At 38.8% G+C, this 24,499-nt stretch overlaps 1 protein-coding gene across 4 annotated transcripts in view; it reads right to left on the bottom strand.

The window, feature by feature from the left end:
- NNT (nicotinamide nucleotide transhydrogenase) overlaps positions 1-24,357 on the bottom strand; it is a 39,073-nt gene extending 14,716 nt beyond the window's left edge. Inside the window, exons 1-18 of one of the 4 annotated variants that reach the window (XM_017811187.1) lie at positions 23,323-23,417; positions 21,013-23,241; positions 18,868-18,997; positions 16,465-16,694; positions 15,136-15,353; positions 13,666-13,753; positions 12,971-13,059; positions 11,706-11,893; positions 10,839-10,972; positions 8,927-9,118; positions 7,834-7,987; positions 6,783-6,944; positions 5,890-6,000; positions 4,982-5,127; positions 4,062-4,257; positions 3,234-3,467; positions 1,244-1,404; positions 131-310 (exon numbers count right to left, since the gene is read on the bottom strand). In XM_017811187.1, the coding sequence (XP_017666676.1) occupies positions 131-310; positions 1,244-1,404; positions 3,234-3,467; positions 4,062-4,257; positions 4,982-5,127; positions 5,890-6,000; positions 6,783-6,944; positions 7,834-7,987; positions 8,927-9,118; positions 10,839-10,972; positions 11,706-11,893; positions 12,971-13,059; positions 13,666-13,753; positions 15,136-15,353; positions 16,465-16,694; positions 18,868-18,877 (2,493 nt within the window). In that variant the 5' untranslated portion in view covers positions 18,878-18,997; positions 21,013-23,241; positions 23,323-23,417. Of the gene's footprint in view, positions 1-130; positions 311-1,243; positions 1,405-3,233; positions 3,468-4,061; positions 4,258-4,981; positions 5,128-5,889; positions 6,001-6,782; positions 6,945-7,833; positions 7,988-8,926; positions 9,119-10,838; positions 10,973-11,705; positions 11,894-12,970; positions 13,060-13,665; positions 13,754-15,135; positions 15,354-16,464; positions 16,695-18,867; positions 18,998-21,012; positions 23,242-23,322; positions 23,521-24,193; positions 24,269-24,309 lie in introns of those variants that run through there. The other 3 variants (XM_017811184.1, XM_017811186.1, XM_017811188.1) reach the window with 3 other exon arrangements.
- Positions 24,358-24,499: the final 142 nt, after the last annotated feature.

Genomic DNA, 24,499 nt, shown 5'->3' with positions numbered 1-24,499 from the left:
TTCAATCAAGAATTTTCTAGTCTGTAAAGACCTAACAGTTTGAGATCTAATGGCTTATCTTCCTAGAAAACATGTTGAATAAAGTTTTTCATTATTCAGCAAACAACCAGAGTTTCTGTTGACTTCTTACCACACACATGATGTAAGAGAGGATGGCCCCAGAGGAGCCAATGAGTGCACCAACAATGGTCAGCAAGTTGTTGTTCAGTAGAAAGCCCTCAGCACACAAAGCCCATCCAGAATAACTGTTCAGGACAGTAATAACTACAGGCATGTCAGCACCTCCAATAGCTGCTGTTAAAGTGACACCCTGGAAAAGGAAAGAAAATACTTCCATGTAAGCTATGACTAAAGAGAAAAGAGAAGACAGTCTTCTTGCAGCAATGAAAAATACAGAAGCATAGAACAGTTTGTGTTGGAAGGTACCTTAAAGATCATCCAGTTCCAACTCTCTTGCCTTGGGAAGAGAGGTCACCCACTAGATCATGTTGCTCAAGGCATCCACCCTAGTCTTGGACACTTCCAGGAATAGGGACATCCACAAACTTTCTAGGCAAGTATCAAGTTACTTAATAACCTGTTAAAGTATTCTCAGTGTAGGTATAGTTATTCAAGCTGTGACCTGATGATTGGATTTACAATTCCGCCTTTTGAGAGGGTACAGAAAGGTACCCCACCGTCTTCATCCTGTGCTTAGTCACATATTTTTACTTGCAAAAATATCCTACCAGCTCTCTGGAATTGTTCATACTGTTAAAGGATTCATACTGAGCAGTCTTTGCAAGAATTGGTTTACAGAATGGTAATATTCAGGGTAAATTTTGCAACACTGGTGTGCACCGGTGTGAGTTAATGGAAGAAGTTACATAATAACTTCTTAATAAGGGGATAATCTTAATAAGTTATCATGACAAACTGTAGATCCAGAGCTCTTTTAAGAATTTTAAGCATTGATTTCCCAAAAAGTCTTCTAAAGCATCATTTTGTCATACAGAACGCTTCATTAATCAATAGTTGCAAAAAGTAATTATATACATATACGCCTGTTCTCTTGAACAGTTCTGGTTTACTGCTAGATTTGGGGAAGTCAGTTGCTACCTGCTGCTGCAAGTTACCACGCAGGCAGGTACTATGCCAACTGTGACTCAGGAGGGTAAAATAGAATCCTTAAGAGGAAACTTGCAAAGCTGGAGAACAAACTGCTTGTTTAATTTGTCTTACCTTCTGTAATTTCTCAACTTACCATGATGGCTGAGAGTGCTGACACAGAACCTAGGCAAGTAATTCCTGTAGTGTAACTGGGATCCATCATGTACGGAACCATTCCGCCAATGCTGGCAGCCAGCAATCCCGCATTTAATGCATGTCGACCAGGCAAGAGCAGAGGGGCAGAATTCAGGATACCTGCAATAAAACACATATTCAGAGATTGACAGATGCATTCAGGAGAGCCTGCTCCTTGTCCTCAGAGAAGGCTGAGTAACTCAGCAGAAGAAAAATTAAAAAGAGAAAAAGGGAGGGGTGGAAGATAAAACAAGTTAGTTGAGGTTGATGACATCACCTTGTGATGACTCAGAACTGCAAAACATTCAACTCACTCTACATTCTCAAATGTAGAGTTAAACTCGGTTTACTTCCTAATTTCACTAAAGTGCTCTAGAATAGTCACAAAAATCTCTTCTTCTCTTGAAAAGCCTTTTAATTTTTCCTTCAAAAATGTTTCTTCAAAAATCCCAAGTCTTGGCATGTTGTGTAAGATACATTGTAGTAGCAAGCTTTTAATTGGAACTTCTACACAGATATAATCTGTCTCTCAAAAGACAGACAGACCTCTCAAGGACAGACAGGTACACAGACCTCTCAAGCTTCCCACACTGGCAGAGACTTAAGGAGAAAAAGAGGTTCACTATTTGTGTGAGTCAGTTTAAGAAGACAATCACATATCTATTCTCATACTAGACTTTTTTTTTTTTCCAAACAGCGTGGCAAAGAGTAGAAGTAATGCAAGTTTCTCAGTAATTACTTACATCAGAAGTGACAGAGTATCTCATTTAAATTTAGCTGAATTCAGAGGAAGAAGGAACTGATGGTCTCAGGACTGGGAGTCAAAGTGTGTGACCTACTACCTCTTCCACAGTATAGAATCGGTAGTTCAATAGTACAGACAAGCTTAGTATTTCATATCATGATGATATGAAAATGCGAGGGGGGGGAAATAAACAGGAGAGTAGGCTGAAGCAGGCAGTGAAGTTCACCAGGGACATGCGCACAAATCACAAGGGGGGTATGATGAAGGGAGAAAAAAATGTAACTGAGAAGAAACAAATAACTACTTAGCAGAGATACATCAGAAATACAAACTACTGACAAATACTTCAAAAGATTATTAGAGACGACAGCTTTCCATCCATGTCGTGCTTCCTCCTTCAATGGCTGGTCTCATAAACACTGAAGACAGCGAACGGACGTTTCCCAAAGGAACTATTGCAAAGCTAACAACAAAACAAGTAATAGGAAGCTCTTAGCCTGAAATTCTTAGTAAAGGTATTACCTGAGTCTCTCAAAAGCTGTATGCTTACAAAACCAAAAATAAATGCAATAAGGAACGTTCGCGTGCATAAGAATCAGGAATTAGCAAGTATTTAACTTAGAAAGCGTATTTACTAAAACAGTAAGAGGTATGGAGCATGGAGTTTGCACAGTAGATAAACAGACAGTGAACTGAATGGTTTAAAGTGAGGCAGCCTCAACCAATACTGCAAGCTGCCCACCTGAACGAAGCCTGCAGTGCTAAGAACAAAATCCCATAAATATTAGCAGTGCTCACTGAATCCAGTAACACCAGGGTTTGAATTAACATGTCTGTTCAGGAATACAAAGCTGCGATCATAAAAGTTCAGTACAATCAATGTGAGGAAAAGCATCAGGTAGTGTCTGAGCAATACTAAAGCAACACTTATTTCTAGAAAAGATGAACTGAGGGAAGTTTACATGACTTAGTAATGAACAGTAGTAATAATCACTGAGGACAGCCTTTCATAGCTAAAGTTGTACACAAATTAACTATAATTAAAAACAAAAAAGTATGCTCATTAGAATTAAACATATAAACCTTTACCTGATGCAAAATGTCGGCATTCTTTTTAATTACACAGCAATCTGAACTCAGAGCTAAATTCGGGGGGGGGGAAAAAACCTTTAACAAATACCTAATTCTGAATATAAGATCTCACCTTGCAGTTTTCCATAAGCAACAAGAGAGCCACTGAAAGTCACCCCACCAATGTACGTGCCAAGATAGGCCACAATCCTAGTGAGGTTTGCAGCGGGATCAGTAGCAAAGTGAGGATACTCAATCATGTATTCTGCTACACAGGTGAGCACAGCAGCCAAACCAACCAAACTGTGGAAAGCAGCCACCAGCTGAGGCAGATCTGTAATCTGGATGCGTTTAGCTATTGTCAGACCTATGGAGAGTTGAAAACAGAAGGGAAGTCTTACAAAACACAATCAATCTGTTCAGCTAGAAATTAATGGAGCATGGTTCAATGTGCAACGAATACACACACACACAACACTGTTCCAACTAGAAATCGCTATGGCACTGAACTGAAGGCTGCACATGTGTACGTGGGGGTATCACGAAAAACAGAAGATTAAAACATATCGTGTTCTTAGAAGCATCACTAAATATTGAGAAATTTAATGCTTTTTGTGACAAAAGCACAGTGTGAAAAGGGAATTTGAAGTATTGGGTCAGGAACTGAACACAGGTATGAAGCTGGGCAACCTCATTCACCTTTGGACACCCAGCTTCCCTAATAGAGATTATGTGCTCCTGATTTTCCACCAGTCTCCCCATTCTTTACCACAATCTGAAGCATTAATAAAAGCCCTGGAAGTCATTTTTTTCTGTTCACACATTTGCAAAATAATACTGCACAAGCCACAAATGTAAGTTAGTCAATTCACCCGCAAGCTATACAGTATTTTATGTATTATAGCTTGCACAAATGCACGCACAGAACATAGCTTGCTAGTTCATAATATCATACACATACCTATGGTACCACCAAGTGCCATTGCACCTGACATCTGCGCCAACAATTCAGGTGAGGGATTAAGGCCTCCAAGAGTTGCTGCTAAACCTCCTGAAACACCAATCATACCCAAAGCATTTCCAAGACGAGCTGTTCCTTGAGTAGACAGACCAGCCAGGGCACCAACACAGCACAGTCCTGAGCCCAGATACATCACCTTTAAAATAAGTAAACCATCAACATAAAGCAGTGACAAATTGCATCACTATTAAAAATATTTCTGATTATTAAATAAAAGCGCTGATTTTTCCAGAATGTGTTTAAGTCACAGTTCTTTAAATGAAGTCAAAACTCCTGACTGTGAGAAACTGTTGTACAGGTTGTGATTTTGGCCAATTAAAATGGGATATTGATAAAACTGTTCCCACAGTTTACGACCTTTGTTTATCTGCAGCATGAATAGGAGTCAAACCAATTTTCCTCATCAGTTCAGAAGCAAGTTTTTCCCTAGTACAAATCCAAAGCTAAATATCCTGTTCATCATAGGAATAGTTTCAGAATTTGCTTATGGCACATTTGAACTAATAGTTCAGATAGTTCTGAACTATCAGCAATAATATAGCTAGCAGAACTAGGGCAGTGATCATTCCCCTGTACTCGGTACCGGTGAGGCCACAGCTCGAATTTAGGAAAACAGCCCAATAAATAAAAGTACCTGTTGCTTTACACAAAAACAAACACCAACAACCAAGCTTTTAAAATTTGAAGATTCGTCCTCTGGAGTATGATTGCAAACTTAAAGTTAATAAGCTTCAGACTGGCCTTGTGGGAATATGCAGTTGACGAAAAGACCTTGGATTATTTATTTACTCCTTGACAGCGTGGGCATGACAAAACATCACAATGAACAGTGGGCTAAGAACCATAAAGTCACCTTTTACCTGTTCAATACTATAGCCACCACTGAGAGCTGCTGCATAGCCTCCTACAAATACACCACCAGGAAGCAGGTACAAGTAGTTGTATTCAGGAGGATCTGTGGGACGTTTGAACATATCCAGCATTCTCTGTGTGACTAAAAACCCACCTGGCCAAAGTAAAGGAACAACCTTAAGAAAAATAAAATCTCAAACTAAGCATATGCCAAAATGTAAGAAATATGTAGTAAAACCATAAGAACACGCATTTTAGCAATTGACACCAATAGAGCCTCTGAAAAGCTGGCAACTTAGAAAACCACCAGGAAACAAAGGTGTGATCAGGGTTCGATCCTGTTGTCTCTTAGCCTGTGGAAGAAATTCAGAAGAAAAGGAGGACTTGCTCTGGCTCTATACTCTACACTGACTATAGGATACAGTTGAGTTTATAGCTTTGTCCTTTTCTCTATCTAGTCTAGCAAAAGCAGTATTCATAAGTCACATTGCTCATTTTCCTATCTTTTTTATTATTGAAGCTGGGACTTTTGAAGCTCAAACGAGCAGAATTTTGTTCTATGCCACTTACACGTATTTCAAGTAGGAAAATGATTTGTAAGCATAAATCCACTACAATCTTGGGATATACAGGAAAATACAATATGTAATACAATCATCACCCAAATTTTACCGTAAAAGAAAAATGCACATTTAAATATTTCCCTAAAAAAAGGTTACTCTACAGAGTATGTTAACTAGATACAATAACTAATATGAAAATTGCAGGGGTGGTGTCTTTATATTGATGAAAGCTCTCAGATCCTATTCCCAGATTTTTATTTCTGGAATCCATACAATTAAAGAGCTAAAAAAATTATAAAATTATATATACAAGTGCTTGAAATTACTCTCAAGAGAAAACCTAACATTCATACCTGCAATATTGACTGAAGAGATAAAGGCTGAAAGCACTGCTAAACCTTGAGGAGTGTTTTCAGGGAGATAGTGTCCTCCCATCAATACCAGCCCACCAACTGCAGTTAGACCTATTTAAAAGAGAAGTGTTACTGAACCTTAAAAGGCTCTATACGTCTTCAACAGTCAAACAAACATCAGCCAACTCAAATTTTGACCCCTACTCTACACACTACTCTTTGAAGAAAGACTACCATGGCTTTTTTCAGCAGTATAAACATGTTCCAAAAGAAAAAAAAAAAGCGTATGAATGTAGTTTTAAAGAGCAGCACCTCAAGCAGAGTAAGCCTATAAGTACTTTTTCAATAAAAGAAATTTTGCTTTTAACAACCAAGGTAAATCAGACTTGTGACCTGCCACATCTACTCACACACAGATATATAAAATCCTACCTATTTATAGAGTTATGAGTCTTATGGGTAATTCAGGAATTTTTTCTTTTTCCCCTCTCTCAAAACACATAGTTAGAGGTGAAGAACAAAAGAATGCAAAAAATATGAGAGACAAGTTATTTTCAGGGCAATGTTCTGGAGAGACGGGAGGAATGATGTGTTCTATGAAAGCAGACTGCAGCACTCAAGTAAAACAAAATTTTAACTCAAACAGGTCAAGAGTAAAAAATTACTTATGAAAATTAAATTATGCAGCACATTTGCCCTTCCTTTGAAAAATCATACTCTCAGAAAGACCATGTTTCGGGTGTCCTTGCTATTTATGAAAGTAAACTCAATTAAGTACTACAAGGCTCTTTGGCATTTAAAAGGCGTATCAGCAGACTTTTGTCTAAAGTTCACGTAAAAGAAGCCGTGTCTACATCAAATAGGAAATAAACAGCTGTGTCACAGCTACTCACCTGAGATAGCATTAGTCACCGACATGAGTGGAGAGTGCAGAGCAGGAGTCACACCCCACACTGTGTGGTAACCCACTATTCCAGCTAGGCCAAATGTTGTCACCATCTGAGTGAAAGCAGCATTAGGTGCTACAATGCCCAGTCCTAACATACTGGCTAAACCTAGGAGAAAAGCACAGAAAAACTCTGTAACTTTTCAGTGATTTCTTACATTTAAATTGTATACAACAGGAGTCCAATAGTGACATAAAAACAAAATAGAGTTCTGTGCATGGATTTGCTTCAAGATCAGGTGGATCACCTTCTTGAAATACAAAGTGCTTTCGGTGCTACTATTTTTTTTATGATAGAAAATAAAGCCAGATTTCACACATATTTGTTATGCATACACACAGTATAGCAAAGATACATTTCTACACAAACACTGAATCCTGTCCTCTCCTGTTGTATAGAAAAAATGTAAAAGAGTCACAATCATGCTGAGATATTACTTGGAACACATCAAAGCATATATACGAAAAACAGAGATTAAAATTAAGAATACTCAATTCGTTAATTACCTCATATAGACATTCTGATGCACTGAGAGTACGACATTACACAGAGACAATATTTTTTTGTCAAGATGAAGGTCCTATTCCGAGTATTTCAGTAGACTGTGAGCATTTAAGTCTCACCCAATACAGTAAAATTTGAAGAAACAAATGGCATTGAACGGATTCTGCTGAAAAGTATGGGCACAGTCCCTGTCAGGAGTCCTTCAGAACTTGAAGCATTTTACGGATATTGAAATAGAGCCAAACATAAATGCACATCACATGAGTCAGCACTTCTTGAAATGTTAATATTTTTGGTTAAATTTCTAAAGTTTTGGTTTCCCTCTTAAAAACAATTATCACACTGCATTGATTTTGCACTAGGATACACCAGATAATCAAGTGCACTCCAAAATAGTTATTAAATTGAATGTGTTAGATTATGAGTCACTTTAGAAGTACTAGACAAATGAGGAGTACTCTACACTGATTCTCCAACTCTGGAAGTTGCCTACCTGCTGTGTATACAGATGCACTAGTCATAGTCTTTCTAAAAGGTGTAATAGTAGCTGCTTTTTCCGCTTCCAGCTCCGCTACAGTCTTCTGCTTCACAGGTGCTCCTTGAGGAATATTATTTGGTAGAGGTGCTGGGAAAATGACCCTGCCATCCTGACAAGAAATATTTACAGTTACGCCTAATATGGCAGACAGTTTGTAGTTAGAGAAACCTTTTCTTCTTAATACTGCAAAGTTCAAGTTAAGTTCTAACATCCTACAGCCATACCACAGGAATATCTTCCTGCATCAGTACAAGTCTGCAAAATCTGCCACAGGTCTGAATGGAATCAGAGCCTATCCAGACCAAGCATAATGTCTCATATTTTTTGCTGTTCTCCAGGTATCCAGAGAGGGAACTGTGGAGCTGTCAGTCCCAAGCTGTACACAACGGTGGTCTGGGAGAGCTTAAGTCAATGTAAGTCTCCTCCAGAGTAGCTGTCATAAAGTATTAGCAACATTATGCACCAAAACTCAACTGAAATTAATACCTCTTACCTAAACTGCAAATTATTATTTCCTAATAGTTATAGAAGGAGAGCCCTTACTGGTCGATTCCCTGAGTTTGTATTTTATTATTTCCTAATAAAGCTTAAAGTATCCTGCATATTCTAATTTCACCAATTTTTTCTGAAGTTACTCTTACTAAAAAAGAAAAATGTATTTTAAAAAATTAAATAAAAAATACAGGAAGAATGTTTTTCTAGTCCTGTAGTAAAGTCTCAAATATGTTTTAAATAATTATGTTTTTATCACACAAATACAACAGGCAAATTTTATCTTTTTGCTATTTTTCAACAGTAGACGCATTAGGTATTTGTTTAACCTTGACAAGAAGACAAAGCAAAGAGGTTTCCCACAACAAAAAGGGACAGAGGAATGCTCAGCTGAATAAACACACAACTATCCACACTCACACTCTCATCAAACCACCTCTGAAGTCTGTTGACATGCAGTATCTTCAAAGGCATTTCGAAGAGACAGCAGTGACAAAGGTTAAAGATTTACATTCTTAATTCTTACAAATTAAGAAGAGAATATTTCCCGACTTACCTTCATTACTACAGTTCCTCTAATAACATGATCCAGAGTCCCATAATCAAATTCATCTTTTGGATCAAAGTAGAAGTTCTCTTTGTCAGGACTAATAGCCTTTAGAAGTTTGATAATATTATTGGAATACAGGGTACTGGCCTGAGTAGCCATTCTGCTAGGCAGATCTGTGTACCCAATGTGTGTAACACCCTGGAAAAAAAAAATCCAAGTAAAATAATGAGGATTCATACAATCTCTGAAAGAGCATCATCTTTTCCGGTATATCCTTCTGGAAATACATATCCCAACTCTTGCACTTATTTCTGTTCATCCCACTAAAACTGCTACCTGCAGTTCTGACATTATTAAGACAGGGGAGGATTACTCACAACAGTTACAGAATCCATCATGATCAAACCCAACACCTTAAATGCTATTAGCAACAAGCTCTTCCTACACAAAGAGGAAGGCATATTGGTGCAAGAGCTTGTCTTCTCCAAATCCTCAGAACTTAACTTCTTTAAGCAATCAGGTAACAGATTATCCTGCCTAATGCTTGGTATCTCCTCCATTTTTCTGGAAGGCAAGCACAGAAGCCAACTTTCTATATGCCAGCAGAGTGAAGGGAGCTTCTCAGAGCTAGCTAGCTGTGCCAGTAATATGTCTGAGTTCGTGTGTATGTAAAAAATGGAACATAATAGATCCTCACTGTTTAAAGAACAAATGAGAGTACACCTGGCTATCAGACTTTTGGGAGGAAGTGGAAACTGAGGCTGGTATACACTCGTAAGTGTTCAAGCAGGCTTGTGTTAGAACACTGCTCCCACAACTTACAGTTAAGATCCATGCAAGCTTCCAGAACTCTGCCTTCTTAATGCAATGCTCTGGCACAATCCTAATACTTCTGCATTGTTGCCATTTTCCATAGCACAGTGCCAGTACACTAAATCCAGGGGTAATACTTCTCTAAAAGCACCCCATATAAACTCTTCATGGAAGTACGTGCTTACTTGTCTTCTATGTTCTCTAGTTTCAGGTTTTAACCAATGACATCAAAAGCCCTAGAAAGCCACAAAGCCAAATGTAACATGAGTCTTTAATATATACACAAAGAGCCCTGCTTTTGTTAACGACGACCATGGCAGCAACATCCTACAGGCTTCACAAATAACAGCATTATGTCCTTGCAATACCAAGCAACAACCCTGATAATCTGCTACCAGATTTTTATAATTGCTAGTAGATTCCTCGTAAGTACCAAAAATAAAACCCAAAAAGTAGAAAAACAAGTTCTCAACCAAACCAGTAAACACCAAAGCAAGACCAAAGTAGTTCAGTGCAGAGCCAAACTGCTTCCTTTAATGAACCAATTTATAGGACACCTAGTTTGGGTTACAAGTGCTTTGGATACCTAGTTTGGGTTACAAGTGCTTTGGATACTCTACAGAAGACACACATTCTTGAAGCTAAAGACATGCAAAGCCAGTACCCTCCTGAAGCTGAAATTGTACTGAACTAAGCCAGAGACTTTGTACTGAAGTAAACATTGACCCTGCTCAGCTTACCTATGGCAGGGACTGTCAACCCCCAGTTGTGGGAGGTGATAAGCAAGTCAAAGAACCTATTTCTACTACCATCTCTTTTAGGTCAAACCACACCTTCAGGTCAGCAGAGACAAACCACTGGACTCGGAAGTCTAAGTAGCAAGAATTCCATAACATCCATTAACAAGCAAATTAACACAGCACAAAGGTATTTGTTTCTTTAAAAGTATTCAAATTCATACACATGTTACAGTGACCAAATGCAAATGTAAAGGATTCCTTCAGCCCAAACGAGCAAAATCAGCCACTCATTTTCAGGATCCAGTTTACAAAACACAATGTGAGTTCAGGCCAACTGAGAATGAACTGCAGATTAAAATGCTTACCTTATGAACATACATTTCTCCAGGCTTTGTAGTCTCAATATTTCCCCCTGCTTCTGCAGCTAAATCCACAACAACAGAACCCTCCTTCATTGATTCAATCATGTCTTTCTTAAACAAGATAGGAGCTTTTTTACCTGACAAGATAAAACATAGCAAGTTAAAAACAAACTACAGCTTTATATCTGCTGAGCTCAGGAGATTACTTCTCACTTCTACCTATATTACTTTTGTAAGCAAAATTTTCAAGTAATCAGTAGCTAGGATAAAATATCACAGAACGTTTGTTAAGACAGAGAGAAGAGATGCCAGAACATCCTTCTCCAAAGCATATAAAAAAGTTATGCATGGGCAGTCTACCAAAGATGCTAGCAAGTCCAATTTTGTCAGCAAACTGATAACATCCAATCTTACAATTCAAGTCATAACCAAAAAAAGGCCTTATCATAAGTTATTGAAATATAGATATTGCGCAATACAAAACACTGAAATATAAGTTCTACCTTACTACATTTCAATTGCAAAGACAGTACCATTTCAATCAGACTTGTTTTAGTGCACAAGTTGTAGAGCAGAAGTAGCAGTGATGCAGTAGGTATGCAAGAGAATTATATACTCTTACTTTATTACTATCTACTCCTTGTTTAACAAGAAAAACATGATGGTATGGAGCCAAAGACTGATACTTTATGAAAACAGAAGTTTTTAAAGGAGGCACACACTTTAAAACCAGGCATTTATCACAGAATGGTGGAAGTTAATGCTCACATAAGACAAAATTCACTAACCCTGCAGGTGCAGCTCCAAAATATGCCAACTTACTTACTTACTTAGATAAATAAAAATTAGCATTTTACACATAAAACATACCTGGAATCAGTGCTGTAGTGATGATAATATCAACATCTTGGCACTGTTTGGCAAAGAGTTTCATTTCAGCTTCAATAAATTCTTTGGACATCTCTTTAGCATAACCACCTTGTCCCTCTCCAGATTCCTTTAAGTCTACTTCCAAAGGCTCAGCACCAAGAGACTTGAACTGTTCCAAAGCTGCAGCTCTAGAAAAAGAAAATTGTAGAAGAGGAAGCCACCACTTTAAAAATACACCATGACTTTACCAGTGTTTTCAGTAGCAGTCTTCAGACAAGAGATACAAAACTTATTTCAGGATTGAGGAGAATATAACTAAAGTCCTCAACTTTCTGTATTTAGTGAAAAGAATAATTGCATCACAAAATTTAGGTTCCAGACAGACTTGGATAAGGAATGAAGGCAGCCTAGTTTCCTGTATAGTCAGCAGAGTTGCTCCAAGAAAAGCCTCAAAAGGGAAGATTTAACTGATGCCTAGCTCTGCACACACATTTCTTATGCCATGACTCGGTAAATCCACAGCCCAAACTTAAGTGTCTAAGATGGGTGATAAATACACAACCTGTGGTGCTGTCTTTAAACTGTGAAATGGGAAGTAAGTCTAGTAAGTCTTATTTTCACAGGGAAAATTGCTGGGGTGGGGATGTTTGGAGTTGGGTTTTTTAATAGTTATTCTGTAATTTTGAATCACATGACATCACAGTAAATATTGAGAATAAATATCAGTGTTATGTGAATATTCACAACACGCAGAGAACACAGCAGAAACGTTCTTGCATCTCAAGATAAAAGTATACAGGGTGCTCAAGTAGGGAATTTAAAAGACCTGAAAAGTTTTAGACTGATTTTGACCACGCTTTTATGAAAAATAACCTCTTTCCAGTTTCTTTTAAGACGTATGCAGATTTTCTAAGAAACCAGAGTGTTTTTCTCATATTGCACATCATAAATCTGGAGACATATTAATTTTCATTCTTTCATATTAGATATAGCTAAGTAGCACTAGATGCCACTTCTACATAAAGCATATAAGTACATAATTTTAATGCAAATACTGTATTAAGCATGTAAAACTTTGATACAAGAAGGTCGTTTAATAGAAAAGAACTAATCAAGTTTGCAGTCTCTGCAGCTATAAGAAGAAAAGTATTTTTGCTCTCTAATTTTCCCAGTCTATTGCTCTAAAAAATGGCAGTACAATTTCACTGCAATACAAACAACTTAAAAGCAATTTCGGATTGTTATTACTATTTTCTTACGCCTACCTAGTATCAAATCCACGAACCACCGCACCCATCGATTTCGCTGCTCCTGCAGAAGCTAGGCCAGCAACTCCTCCTCCGATGATCAAGACCTAGAATGATAAATCTCATTAAGCAGCCATTTAAACGAGATACCTCAGGACACAGAAAACAAAATTACTTTGGCAAAACTGCCCCATAAACTAACAGTTTAAAAGCTGTAACTCCTAATTTCACGTATCTAAGAGCCAACTCATCTGTGGCTAATAGTCTGTGTAAGTACGTAGCAGTTTTCTCCTTGATTTATCTTCCTTTTTTATTTCCCTCTCTAATTCTACTTGCATTTCTCTTCAACCCAGTCCACCTGTAATTCCAATTAAGTAAACCTTTCCACTGCACCCTTCAATGCCCCAGAAATCCCAGTATCTCTGACTTCTCTTAACTGTTTTCTTTCCCCATTTTGAAAAAAAATAAGTCCACCTACATATGGCTGGTCTGATGTTTAAACTAAGTAAACTTCAGTAAAACTCAAACTGTTCTATTATTCCCAAAACAAGGTAACTACAGATGAGAACAAAAAATGCTGTGAGAATAACTACAGCAGTTTCTAAAGTCTCTAGAACTAACCCCAAGGCAGAAAAACAAATAACACAGTTTCAGCAATGGTTACCCAAGCTCAGGAACTCATATTCCTTTGCCATATGTTTAATTGCACATACCTTTGCTGGAGGAACTTTACCAGCAGCTGTGATTTGACCTGTGAAAAATCGACCAAAGTGATTTGCTGCCAGAACCACAGCCTTGTAACTGTCAATTAAGGATGAACATATATTAGTATTCTCCCAAGGTTCAGTAAAATTCCATTCATGACATCAATCAAAAGGATGAACATTTGACCATAGCATGTGTAGAATATCTTAATATTTTACTACTGAGCACAAGTTTAATAGTCTTTCTTCATATTTCTTGCCTTTTTTTTTTTTTAAATCATTCAATGCATTTTCAGACATAATTTTTGGACTCCAGTATACTGGATGTCTGCAACTATTCACTCTTTCAAATAAAATTTTACCCTAAAAATGCATGCCTAACTTGCCAAAAGTTAACTCTCTGGTCTTTGAAACTACCTTCAAAGGCTGTAACCTGAGGCCTGTTACAGAAGGAAACAATGAATAAGTAATTGCAAAACCCTGAGTAATTCTGCAGTAAGCTCACTTAGAACAAGCACGCATTCAAAAAAGATATTCTAACCCTAATTTTGCAAAGCCATATGACTTAGGACAAATAGTGTAACCTTGTTACTTCATTTGCCCCATCCAAGAATGGGTGGTTGGACACCAAGTTAACACCAGAGCAGCTATCTGAAAATGAGGATTAATACGTAATTTTGTCTTTTCTTAACAACAGTGCACATTTTCTTGCACTTTTACTAACAGTGTTGTGGTTCAACAGTCCCATTCCACTTTTTTTCCTGTCTCTAGAACAGGCATATGAAGGTCTGTATGCCACAAAATTAGTTCACCTTTGGAATACAGCTTGCAGATTTTATACCTTTAAATACATTATTAATGCCTATATTTTAATAAAATTACACCAAATGAAAACTGAAAGAAGTCATTAAACATGTATGTGGATGTATACTGCTTGCGTGCACAAAATCTGGAAGCCTTCTCAAAGGCTTATTATGCCTCAAAGACATCATCAAAGTTAAAAAAACAGAAAGCCAGCTTGACAACAACATTTTAAATCACTGCAATACCTAAATGTTAGTTGCAAAGCATGAGGATATGGGACAGTATTTGATCTTTTGTTTGTATCTGCCATGGCAACTGCACTCATACTGAGTGTTATTTGGGTTAGTTAGCTCCTCTCAACATCAGATCCTTCCAACAGACAACCTGTGTTCAGGATGACTTAATGATATCTTAACTGCTCTGACCCAGTTCAGATCAAAGTCAGGGAATTAGAATTGCCTCCAGTTTGTTTATTTTTTTTAAAACCTTTGTTCTCATCTGCTGTAAAGCTGACCATAAGAAACTTCTGTAGTTTGGCACCTCCAACAGCACCATCCTCCTTGAAACTACTGCATGAAAACAGAGATGTAGAATTGTTTTAGATATAACTAATATCAAAGCATATGATTTTTAATCCAGCTATACTTAGCAAAGCTGAAAAAAAATAAATCATACCCAGCAATGTTGGCCATGGAGCTAAGTGCATCATATCCCTGAGCAATGGTGACCCGTGGAACCTGATCCATAGCCAAGACAGTAGCTTTTTTTTCTGCTAGTTTTTTCAGGAGGTCTGGATTTTGTGCCGGGTAGACAAAACTAATCAGGGTCGCCGCCGTCTTAAAAAGATCTGCCTCATGTACACCTAGAGCAGAGTTGTATATAGGAGCCCTCACCTGAAGAAGGACAGAAGTTTCTAAGTCAATCACAGGAAAGAAATCAGAACACACTCCACTTCCTTTCTCCCCGCTTGCAGTCTGGCCATTCCCACTCACAAAGTACAGAAGGAAGCACGTATATCAAAGGCTGTTTATACAACTGAACTGAGTAACTGCCCTTCTTAATTGCAGTGCACATACTGGAATTAGTTCTAGGTGGATTGGTGACAGGGCAGTAGTTGTCAGCACACACCTTCAGAAAGATCTGATGGCTTTTAACCAGCAGCCACCGCCTTTTCTAACAGACAGCTACCCTCAAAACTACCATTTTTAAGCAAAATGGTTACTCAACACATATGCCAATTAAGTTCTACAGGCTAAGAATCACTAATTAGGTGGCAAGGCATGACTACATACAGGGAATTTCAAGCCAGATATCCAGATAGTAATCTCCACCTATGTTCACTTAAGTTTCTCACTTTTCTTCAAAGAGAAACTTCCTTAAAAGGGTTGTTCACAAAGCAGCTCATAGAAATTCTGCCTTCAATCCTGATGTGTTAGAGCAACTACAGGAAGCCTCAACATTAAATTTAAGGTGTTTTTTTTTTTTCCTTCAGGACTCTGCATAACCTAAAACCTCTCAAGTAACTTCGCTTTTAGCAGTTTTCCCAAATTAGCTATAACTCATCTAGTGACAAATACTTTTGATACACACTGAGTTGTGGAACTGAAAAAGTTAGAAACTTGTATCTTCAAAATTCCAAACAACTATCTAAAGAGTAACTTGAGTTATGTGTTACTAAATTTGGAGAAAAGGCTTCTTAGAGTAGGGATTTCACCTGATTAGAGTCCACTCTAGAATACCTCGCTCTAGAAAACACAAGTAAAGAGTAGCTAGAAATCTGATAAGAAATTATCCCCAATTTCTTCAACACCATCATTTACTAGATTTTTAATGTAGATGCACACCTGAGCTATTTAAAAAAAAATACCAAAATTGAGTCAGGACTCAGAAGAGAAAATACTAAAGGACCTTACTTACTGAACTTTTAGCAGACTATTACAAAAAAATGACCTATAAGTTTCTGCTAAAAGAATGTAATAAGAAATGCATTAATAAAACAATTACTTTCACAATCAAATCCGAAGCCAGGACTTCCTTGGTCCCCAGGATCTTTGCTCCAACTTCTCTGTAATGGTCATCAGAAAATTTGGAGGCTTCTCCAGCACCAGATTCCACCACAACACTGAAGCCTTGTTTAACCAAGGCTTGAACTCCAGCTGGTGAAAGAGCCACTCTCTTCTCATTCTCAAATATCTCCTTGGGGACACCAACAGTCAACTGTTTATAAGGAATTCCTGTAAGAGTGGCAGATAAGACAGCATTAATTGTACTATAATAACTAATCGATATTAAGGGCACTCTTCAATGTTTTACAGACACATGCAGACATGTCACAGCTAGCAATTCTCCCTCCTAAGGGAAGAGGAAGCAGAATGCTATTTTCTAGGAACGCAGTTCACATTTCCTTAAATTGCACCATCTTCCTAGAGATCCTTGTCCTCTCAGCAATCAGAAGGTCAGCACAATCAGCCACACAAGCAGCAACAAGTGTTTGATGCAGTTCATACCCATCAGACTTTACACAGTTCTGACTGTATAACTGGCATTCAGATTTACACAATACCTGGTGTTCTGCTGATAAAACATTCTACCTTAGGCAAGGATTTAAATCCGTCTCTAGCCACTTCCACTTTATTGTGAAGAAATAAACAAATGAGTTTGAGCAGTGAAACTACATCTTAACTGAACTGGTTTTGTGTCTATCAAATTACAGTTGTCCCAAATCACTATTAACAAATGTAACATACATACCATAAAATACATTCAAAGGCACAATTACATCAGTGAGGTACTCTAAAAGTTGCCACAGAAATGAAAAATGTGAATTCAGAAGTAGTTGAAGAATAATGGAATATCCATCTACTAGCTTCTTCAACAGTACTTCTCTTCTCTTCCTTGTCTTGTTCAAAGCTCCACTAAGTAACACTGGGAAAACTGCTGAAGCCAAAATTTATCAGTTTTAGCTGACATTTTCAAATTACAAACACCTAACTTTGTTTATGTACAATTTCTGGGCTTCCAGTCTAATATCTGGGAGCTAAATTTCTCTGATCCAAACAAGTGTTTAAATATATTATTTATCAATACACAGGCTCAAGCAGAATAACCATATATCAAACTACCACACTGCTTCAATTATACCAACAGCACACAGCCCATCACAGGATCAATCCTATATCAGCTTTCACTGACATCTATCCAGAATTTAAACCTGGACTGTGATATGACTACGCAAGACATTTATACCACATATATATTAATGAAATATAACTTGAGCTGTCTAAGCAGTCACTCATATTAACGATCAAGCAACAACAACAAAACCCACCAAACAAAAAACCTCAAACCAAAAGGAGAGAAGGTGGATAAAAGGCTTGTTTTAAGTTACAAATCTGCTTTTAAATTGTCCATGTATGTATTGTGCTATGAAAATTTGTAGCAGACAAGGAGTATTTTAGGTAGGTCTCCTTTCCACTTTCAGACAGAAACAAGCAAAAAATAAGAACTTTGAGGAACTAGGTTTACATTTAAAAATATTAAAATAATTTTTCCATTACATAAAACTTGGGACTATAAAGTACTTAAAAGTTGAAAATCTGAAAATATTTTAATTAAAACTTTCAAGATAAGCTTATAATGTTCTGAAAATACAGTACAGAATTGCTAAGAACTGGTACTTGAGTACCTACCTATACTTCTCAGTCTACTAACTCATTAAAAAAAAAAAATTGAACACATCCAACAAGAAGACAGAATGAAAAATCACCAGACAAAGAAGTGCATTATTTCTAATTGCTGTGCCAGGGGAGGTTTTGTTGAGCTAGAGGAGGTGCAGGTTGGACATCAGGAAGAATTTCTTCACTGAAAGGTTGGTTAAGTGCTGGAATGGGCTCCCCAGATATGTGGTCGAGTCACCATCCCTGGAAGTGTTCAAGAAACGACTGGACATGGAACTCAGTGTTATGGTTTAGTTAACAAGGTGGTGTTTGTCCAAAGGTTGGGCTCGACCTTGGAGGTCTTTACCAACCTTAATGATTCTATGATTCTAGTTAGTTTTTTCTTTTTTAAATTTTACCTTTGTCCTTGAAATTTAACTAAAAAATTAGTAACAAATAGTTTGAAGAAAGAAGTGTTTTGATATTTTATATGTTGGAGAACATTTAAAATGTTTTAACTACAAGACAAAAACTAAATTCAGAAAAACATATGTTAAAAGAACATAAAGTCACAACAGGAGCGAGAATGCACATCTAAAACAACAGACCCACAAAGCTAACAGTGCTTTGCAATTATTTGCTTCATCAGCAGACACTACATCTAAACATAATCGTGCAACTCAGGCCATACCCACCACAGCAGCATTAACCACTTGTCAGCTGTGGTAACTGCTGCTGTCACTCAAATTACCCTTTGTCATTTGAAGGCACCTTTCTCCTCATCTCTTCTAATTACTACACAATAAAGTCCTGCTTCTGATTTTCACTAAATCATCTCGGTGGAAATGAACTCTCTTGTCTTTCAGAAGCAGGAATGAAACCTAGAAGATTGAAATTTATTAGGATAACAAAGACCAACTGTAATTTCAGAAAGAAAGTAGCTGCAAGGTAGGATAAAAGGCAAAAAAGCTTTACAAGAAGCAGTGAGAAAAATTAAGAACTAGAGTTCTATCTTCCCTTTCTCCTTTTGGAAGTTTTTGTAGCACCAAAATGCTGAGAGGGGGAACGGAAGTCTGAGGGGGGAAAGGGAAGGGGAAGAGGGGAGGAGGGGGGGGAAGACAGGGGGAAGAGTTAGGGCTGGGGGGAAGGAGGAGGATGGGAGAGAAGGAATAAATTATAGCATACAGGGAATAGAAAGATGACTGCAAATTTAAACAGAGACACGACTAAAGCTTTTATTTTCTCAAGCAAAAACATTAATCTTTTTTAATGAAATGACAATAGATACTTCTGATTTCTTCTTCTTCACTTGTTTTTTTGAGGAGAAAAGTAAATGGCTAGGAGGCACAGGACAGCAATATGCACTTGCTAGACACCAAATGCGTTTCCTCATTTCTCACTTCTTTCTTTCGCATTGTTACATCTTGTATGCAATAAAAATAGGTACAACTTTTTCAGACAGAAAATATTAGCACCTTATTCAGTAAGCAGAATGATCAGAAACCAATACTGAGAACTATTCCCTCCTCCAATGCTTTGGTAAGACCAAACATACAAGTCTCTCCCCTTCTTTTCTCCTCTGTGCCACTACCAAACTTAAAGCAACCAGTAAATACAGAAGAAAATGAAAGCATAAGCAAACAGATGTCAGTTCGCCAGCCTTTAGCTAGAGCAGGTATAGGACATTTTTCAAGTAGATTACCCTGACCTTTCACATCATTCACCACCAAAATGGAGCAGATGTTTACAAGTGAAAAAGATCTATGCTAAAACTTCAGACAAGGTTTTGGGAGAAAAGGGTTAAAAAGCTGAAGCCTGGCAAGGAGGACTGTAAATCACTCAAGTGACCTTGCAGCTGGAAATAACTCTTGGTAAGGCCTGTGTGAACAGCAGGCTGGTGATGATTTACTGGTGCCTGTGCCTCCACTTGTGTTTCTGCGCCACAAGTTTGTGGCTGTCCCGGCTGCCTGTCTGTGCCGACACATACAACAGGGTATGATGGACAACGTGTTTGGAAGCAGCTATACAATGAACAGAGATTTGGTTTGCTGACCTCAGCAATTTCATTAAAGTCACTAGTTTGAAAGGTTGAAATCTAGGATCATAAACTCAGGATCTTGATTTAAGTTTTTATTTTGAAGAAGTGCATCTGCTATCCTTGCCATGGGTTCAAAATTGCATGAGACTGTGAAGCTTTCAAGTTGCCTTTCTAATCCTTCATGTCAGACAAACTCTCTATGAACTGCTTTGAGTATGTTTTAGAGACTTACTGCTTTATGACATCAAGAACATTTTCCAAATACTGATATATACACATCCTTGGAGCACCTCTTTGAGTCACATTAAGATTTTTAATAAATAGTTCATGGGAGTAGCAGATACACAGTACTTTTTTGATACAAAAAAAATCAACACCAATACAATTATGCCACTATCAGAAGCAGAATCATTCACAGGCCTTAGAAAGGAATATACACTCCAACGAAATGCTTAGTATGGTTTATACACAGACTAGAATTTAGAAAAACTAGTAAGAAGTCACTATTTCTCATCCCCTTACCATAATCTTGACTGTGTACTGAGGACAAGTATGTCCTTACTTCAAGTAAACAAAACTATAAAAGTGATCTTCTCCATGTAACTTTCATCTACAAGAATCTTAAAGAAGATTCTAAGTTAAAACTATAGCGAGAAAATATAGTTTTTTAACCTCCTTAACGTGATTTTGGGAAGTAGCCTGCAGCAATATAGTATCAACAAATACCAGAGACTAACTTAGAGGAAAGACAAAGGAGAAATTTTGACTATATGCCGCATGTTCTGGGATGGAAGAACAGGATACGTAACCTGCCTATTTTTTATGTTACTCTAATAACCTTTAAACAAACCATCTCACCTGTTCTGAAGATGAGGACATATTCCGAAGAACACCAATATGATGTGGGCAAGAGGAGAAAAAAAATGATACAAAAGATTAAAAAAACACCTGGTCCCTCCTGTTACAGAAGCAAGGAATTACAAATTGCCTGTTTCTGAAACATCTGGTACTAGTGACTATTTGAGACAGGGTACAGGAATACTTGTTTAATCCTATATGAAAATTCCTGTTTCTAATAAACAAGTAGCAGCAAAATAAACAGCAGTAAGAAAGTTATCCATCCTCCAAGTTTACTTTTCAGATGACTCCAAATCTCTTCACCCCTCAAGCAGCTGTTACTCTTGTACATAACATAGCCTGGATGGAATGAATCCTAATCTGAGAGAAGGAAAGCAATAACTACAGGCTTAAGAAGAATTACTGTGACACTGGTCTTTTCAGAAAACTTAGTGCTACAGTGATTTTAGCAAGTGTTACTACAATCACAGGCAATTTCTGAAAGAATAAAACATAGTTATTTTGTATGCTGTTACATTTTGATTCAAGAGCACTTAAAAAGTAAAAATAAGCAGTAGTACTGCTACTAATATGTCATTCAATTGCTGTTTCATCCTTGATTTGTCCTCTACTGAATAACAAATCACGTGTTGCCAAAATGAACTATAAGAACAGCTTAATTATCAACCAAAAGACTACCAAACCTGTAATTGTCCATATTAAACAACTGCATTTCATGAATACTACTAATCCTTGAGTAAGGGCTTCCACACAACAGATATGAAGGGCCAACACTGAATGTTAAACACATGACACTAATCAGAATTCTCCATCCTTCTAGAAAAATTTTTCAAAAGTGATTCTTAAAAACAAGAAAATGCACACACAGAGTAGCACATCAATTTCAGAAAAATTGAAGAGATTCTTCAGTTTCATGATCAAATTTGTGGTCAAACTAAAAAGACCGATTCCAAACTCAAACAACAACAAGGGCACTTACCTGAGACATTCGAGAAAGAACTTTGAACCCAGTTTCCTAAGTGTCAGTTTAGACTCCCAACCAAGAGACAATTTGCCATGTCAAAACTGACAGATGTTTCTCTCATTCATATATTTAATACAGAAAAAAAAAAAATTTGGAGCATCACAAATCTATCAGAGCAAATAAATTCAGGTTTCATTGTGCCACTATGGTAAAAGGCCACATGACACAGATTATCAGGAGCCCTCACTCCTGACATTTCTTCAGAAGTTCCAAAGTCTTCAGTCACCAGGTTGAAACAACCACAAAATGTACCACTTAACGTCAGTATTCCCAGAAGTTCTATGCAACACAGGCTTCTCAGTTATACATGCTAATTTTGTGTCCAGTGTTTTCACAGCCAGACACTTCTGCTCCCAAATAGCACTACTTTCCTAGTATTCTAAAGTATCTAATGCAGTTACCTACTGTCTACATTTGGAAGAACCAAGCATCATGTATGCAATTAGTTCAACTCTCCACATTAATCAGCTGCAGCCTAAGACCCTATATCTGCACTGAAGCAAGGTCTCTAAATTCCAAGGGAAGTACGACCCATGCAGGATGAATGGGCAAAAACAGCATTAAACCTGCATTATGTATTCTCCAGTCCTCCAACTGTAAGGGTATGCACAGCATAGAACAGAGGAAAAAAAGTCAGTTCTGATCTTCATACACCAGGCTCATATTAGAAACTGGAAAAAAGGATGGCCCCTTTCACACTTCTTTTTTCATTGAAAATACCTGAACTGGTCCATTATCTGCTAAAATGGAAGTAGTGCAAATATACTAGCAAACCCTACACATGAAGATGCAGATCAGAGGTTTTTCAGAGTGGTACAACGTAAGAGTTTCCTGAACAAAGCTAACAGATTTTTTTGGATGGGATAATTATATCTACATATAGTCCTGCTTGCAAGATGCTGTCTTTGTGAGGTCTGTATTTTTTCTCACGTGCACACAAAAAGCTGGTCTACCAAAACTCCTGGGGAACTCGAGGCTTTTAACTAAGAAAAGTATTTGTTTAAATACGTCTCTCAAGCAAGGGAAGTGTTAACAGGAGCTTGGACCCCCTAGCAATAAAAACTATTTGGATTCCAAGTACTTTTAATAAACACAAACACCTTCTGTGTAAGCCCTATAAAACCAGTCTAAAAATGTGCTGCAACTGATTCAAGTATGCTGCTGCCATGATTTCTATTTTAAGTGTTTTCTGTACTAATGCAGATCTGAAAGAGAAAAAAAAGAAGAAACAATTTATATTCATGCTTTAAAATAATAGATTATTTACAACAGTTTAATCAGTTTACCTGGCTTTGGAGCTGCCTGAGACCTGAACATCTGGTGGGTTCTAAACATGCGCAGACACGACATCTTCGCAGAACGCGCGTTTGGTGGCAACGCATTGCCAAAAACAGGAGCTGAGCACTCACGGACAGCAACACGCAGGAGGCTCGCCATTGCTCCCAGACCTCACAGCAAATTCCTTGCCACGTATGGAATCCCTGTGGCGCACGCAAAAACAAGGGAAAAGCTATTAATGGCCCTGGACAGAAGGTATGTAAACGCAGCAGGTTTAAGGCCAGCTCACTGCCAGTAGCCACGACACAATCATTTCTTCCCACCTTTATCCTTCTGGCTAGAAAACAAAATCAAATTTTTGTAAGACACCTATCAGATCAAGGTAAGTGGCCTGGAGATGGCATTTCTGTGACTCCAGGTTGTTTTCTCTTTGCACCGTTACCCCAAAAGAGGAACTGTGACACGTGAAAACCCGCCGCGCCCCAAGGAACCAAACAAACGCCTCCAGTCTCTGCCAGAGCTCCCGCAGAGTTACCGCGGGTAGGACAGAGCAGGGCACGCACTCCGGGAGGGATACGCCGGGCAGGGGAGACGGGAAGGGGCTTCTCGCCCGGAGCCTCGCCAAGCGCCCGCGGAGCGGCCCCTTCCCGCTATTTATAGTCCGCGCCCACCGAGTGACCTTGGGCAGGCGGCTCGTCCCCGGCCGTGCACCGTGCCCTGCCCACGGGGCCGCCCGCAGCCGCCACATCCCGCTTCCCGCCCGGCAGCGCTCCCGGGGGCCCCTTCCCGCGCCACTTGCCTTCTCCGCGCGTCCTCCCTTCCCCCCTCCCTTCCCCCCTCCCTTCCCTCGAGAACGGGATACCGCAGCCTTTCCCTCACCAGCGGCCACTCTCCGTCCGCGCCCAGAAAACGCGGCGGTGCCGCCCCGGCCCCACACGACGCCGCGCACCGGCCCTGCCCGCGGCCCCGCGGGCGCCCCTCACAACACCGCTCACCAGCCCCGCGGAGCCGCCGCCGAGGGTCTGACCGACCTTGGGGCGGGGCGGGGGCGGGTCTGCGCCTGCCAACCCGGAAGGACTGAGGGGAGTGCGGGGGGTCGGGACGGCCGCGTCACGCGGCGTGTGAGGGGCGGTGGCGCGGGGCTCCCGCGGTGCTGGGCGAGCCCGCGGCGACGGCTGCGGGAGG

This window comes from Lepidothrix coronata, unplaced genomic scaffold (assembly GCF_001604755.1).
Source record: "Lepidothrix coronata isolate B3197 unplaced genomic scaffold, Lepidothrix_coronata-1.0 Scaffold31, whole genome shotgun sequence".
NCBI classification, from domain to species: domain Eukaryota; kingdom Metazoa; phylum Chordata; class Aves; order Passeriformes; family Pipridae; genus Lepidothrix; species Lepidothrix coronata.
This window is presented reverse-complemented; position numbering and strand designations above follow the sequence as displayed.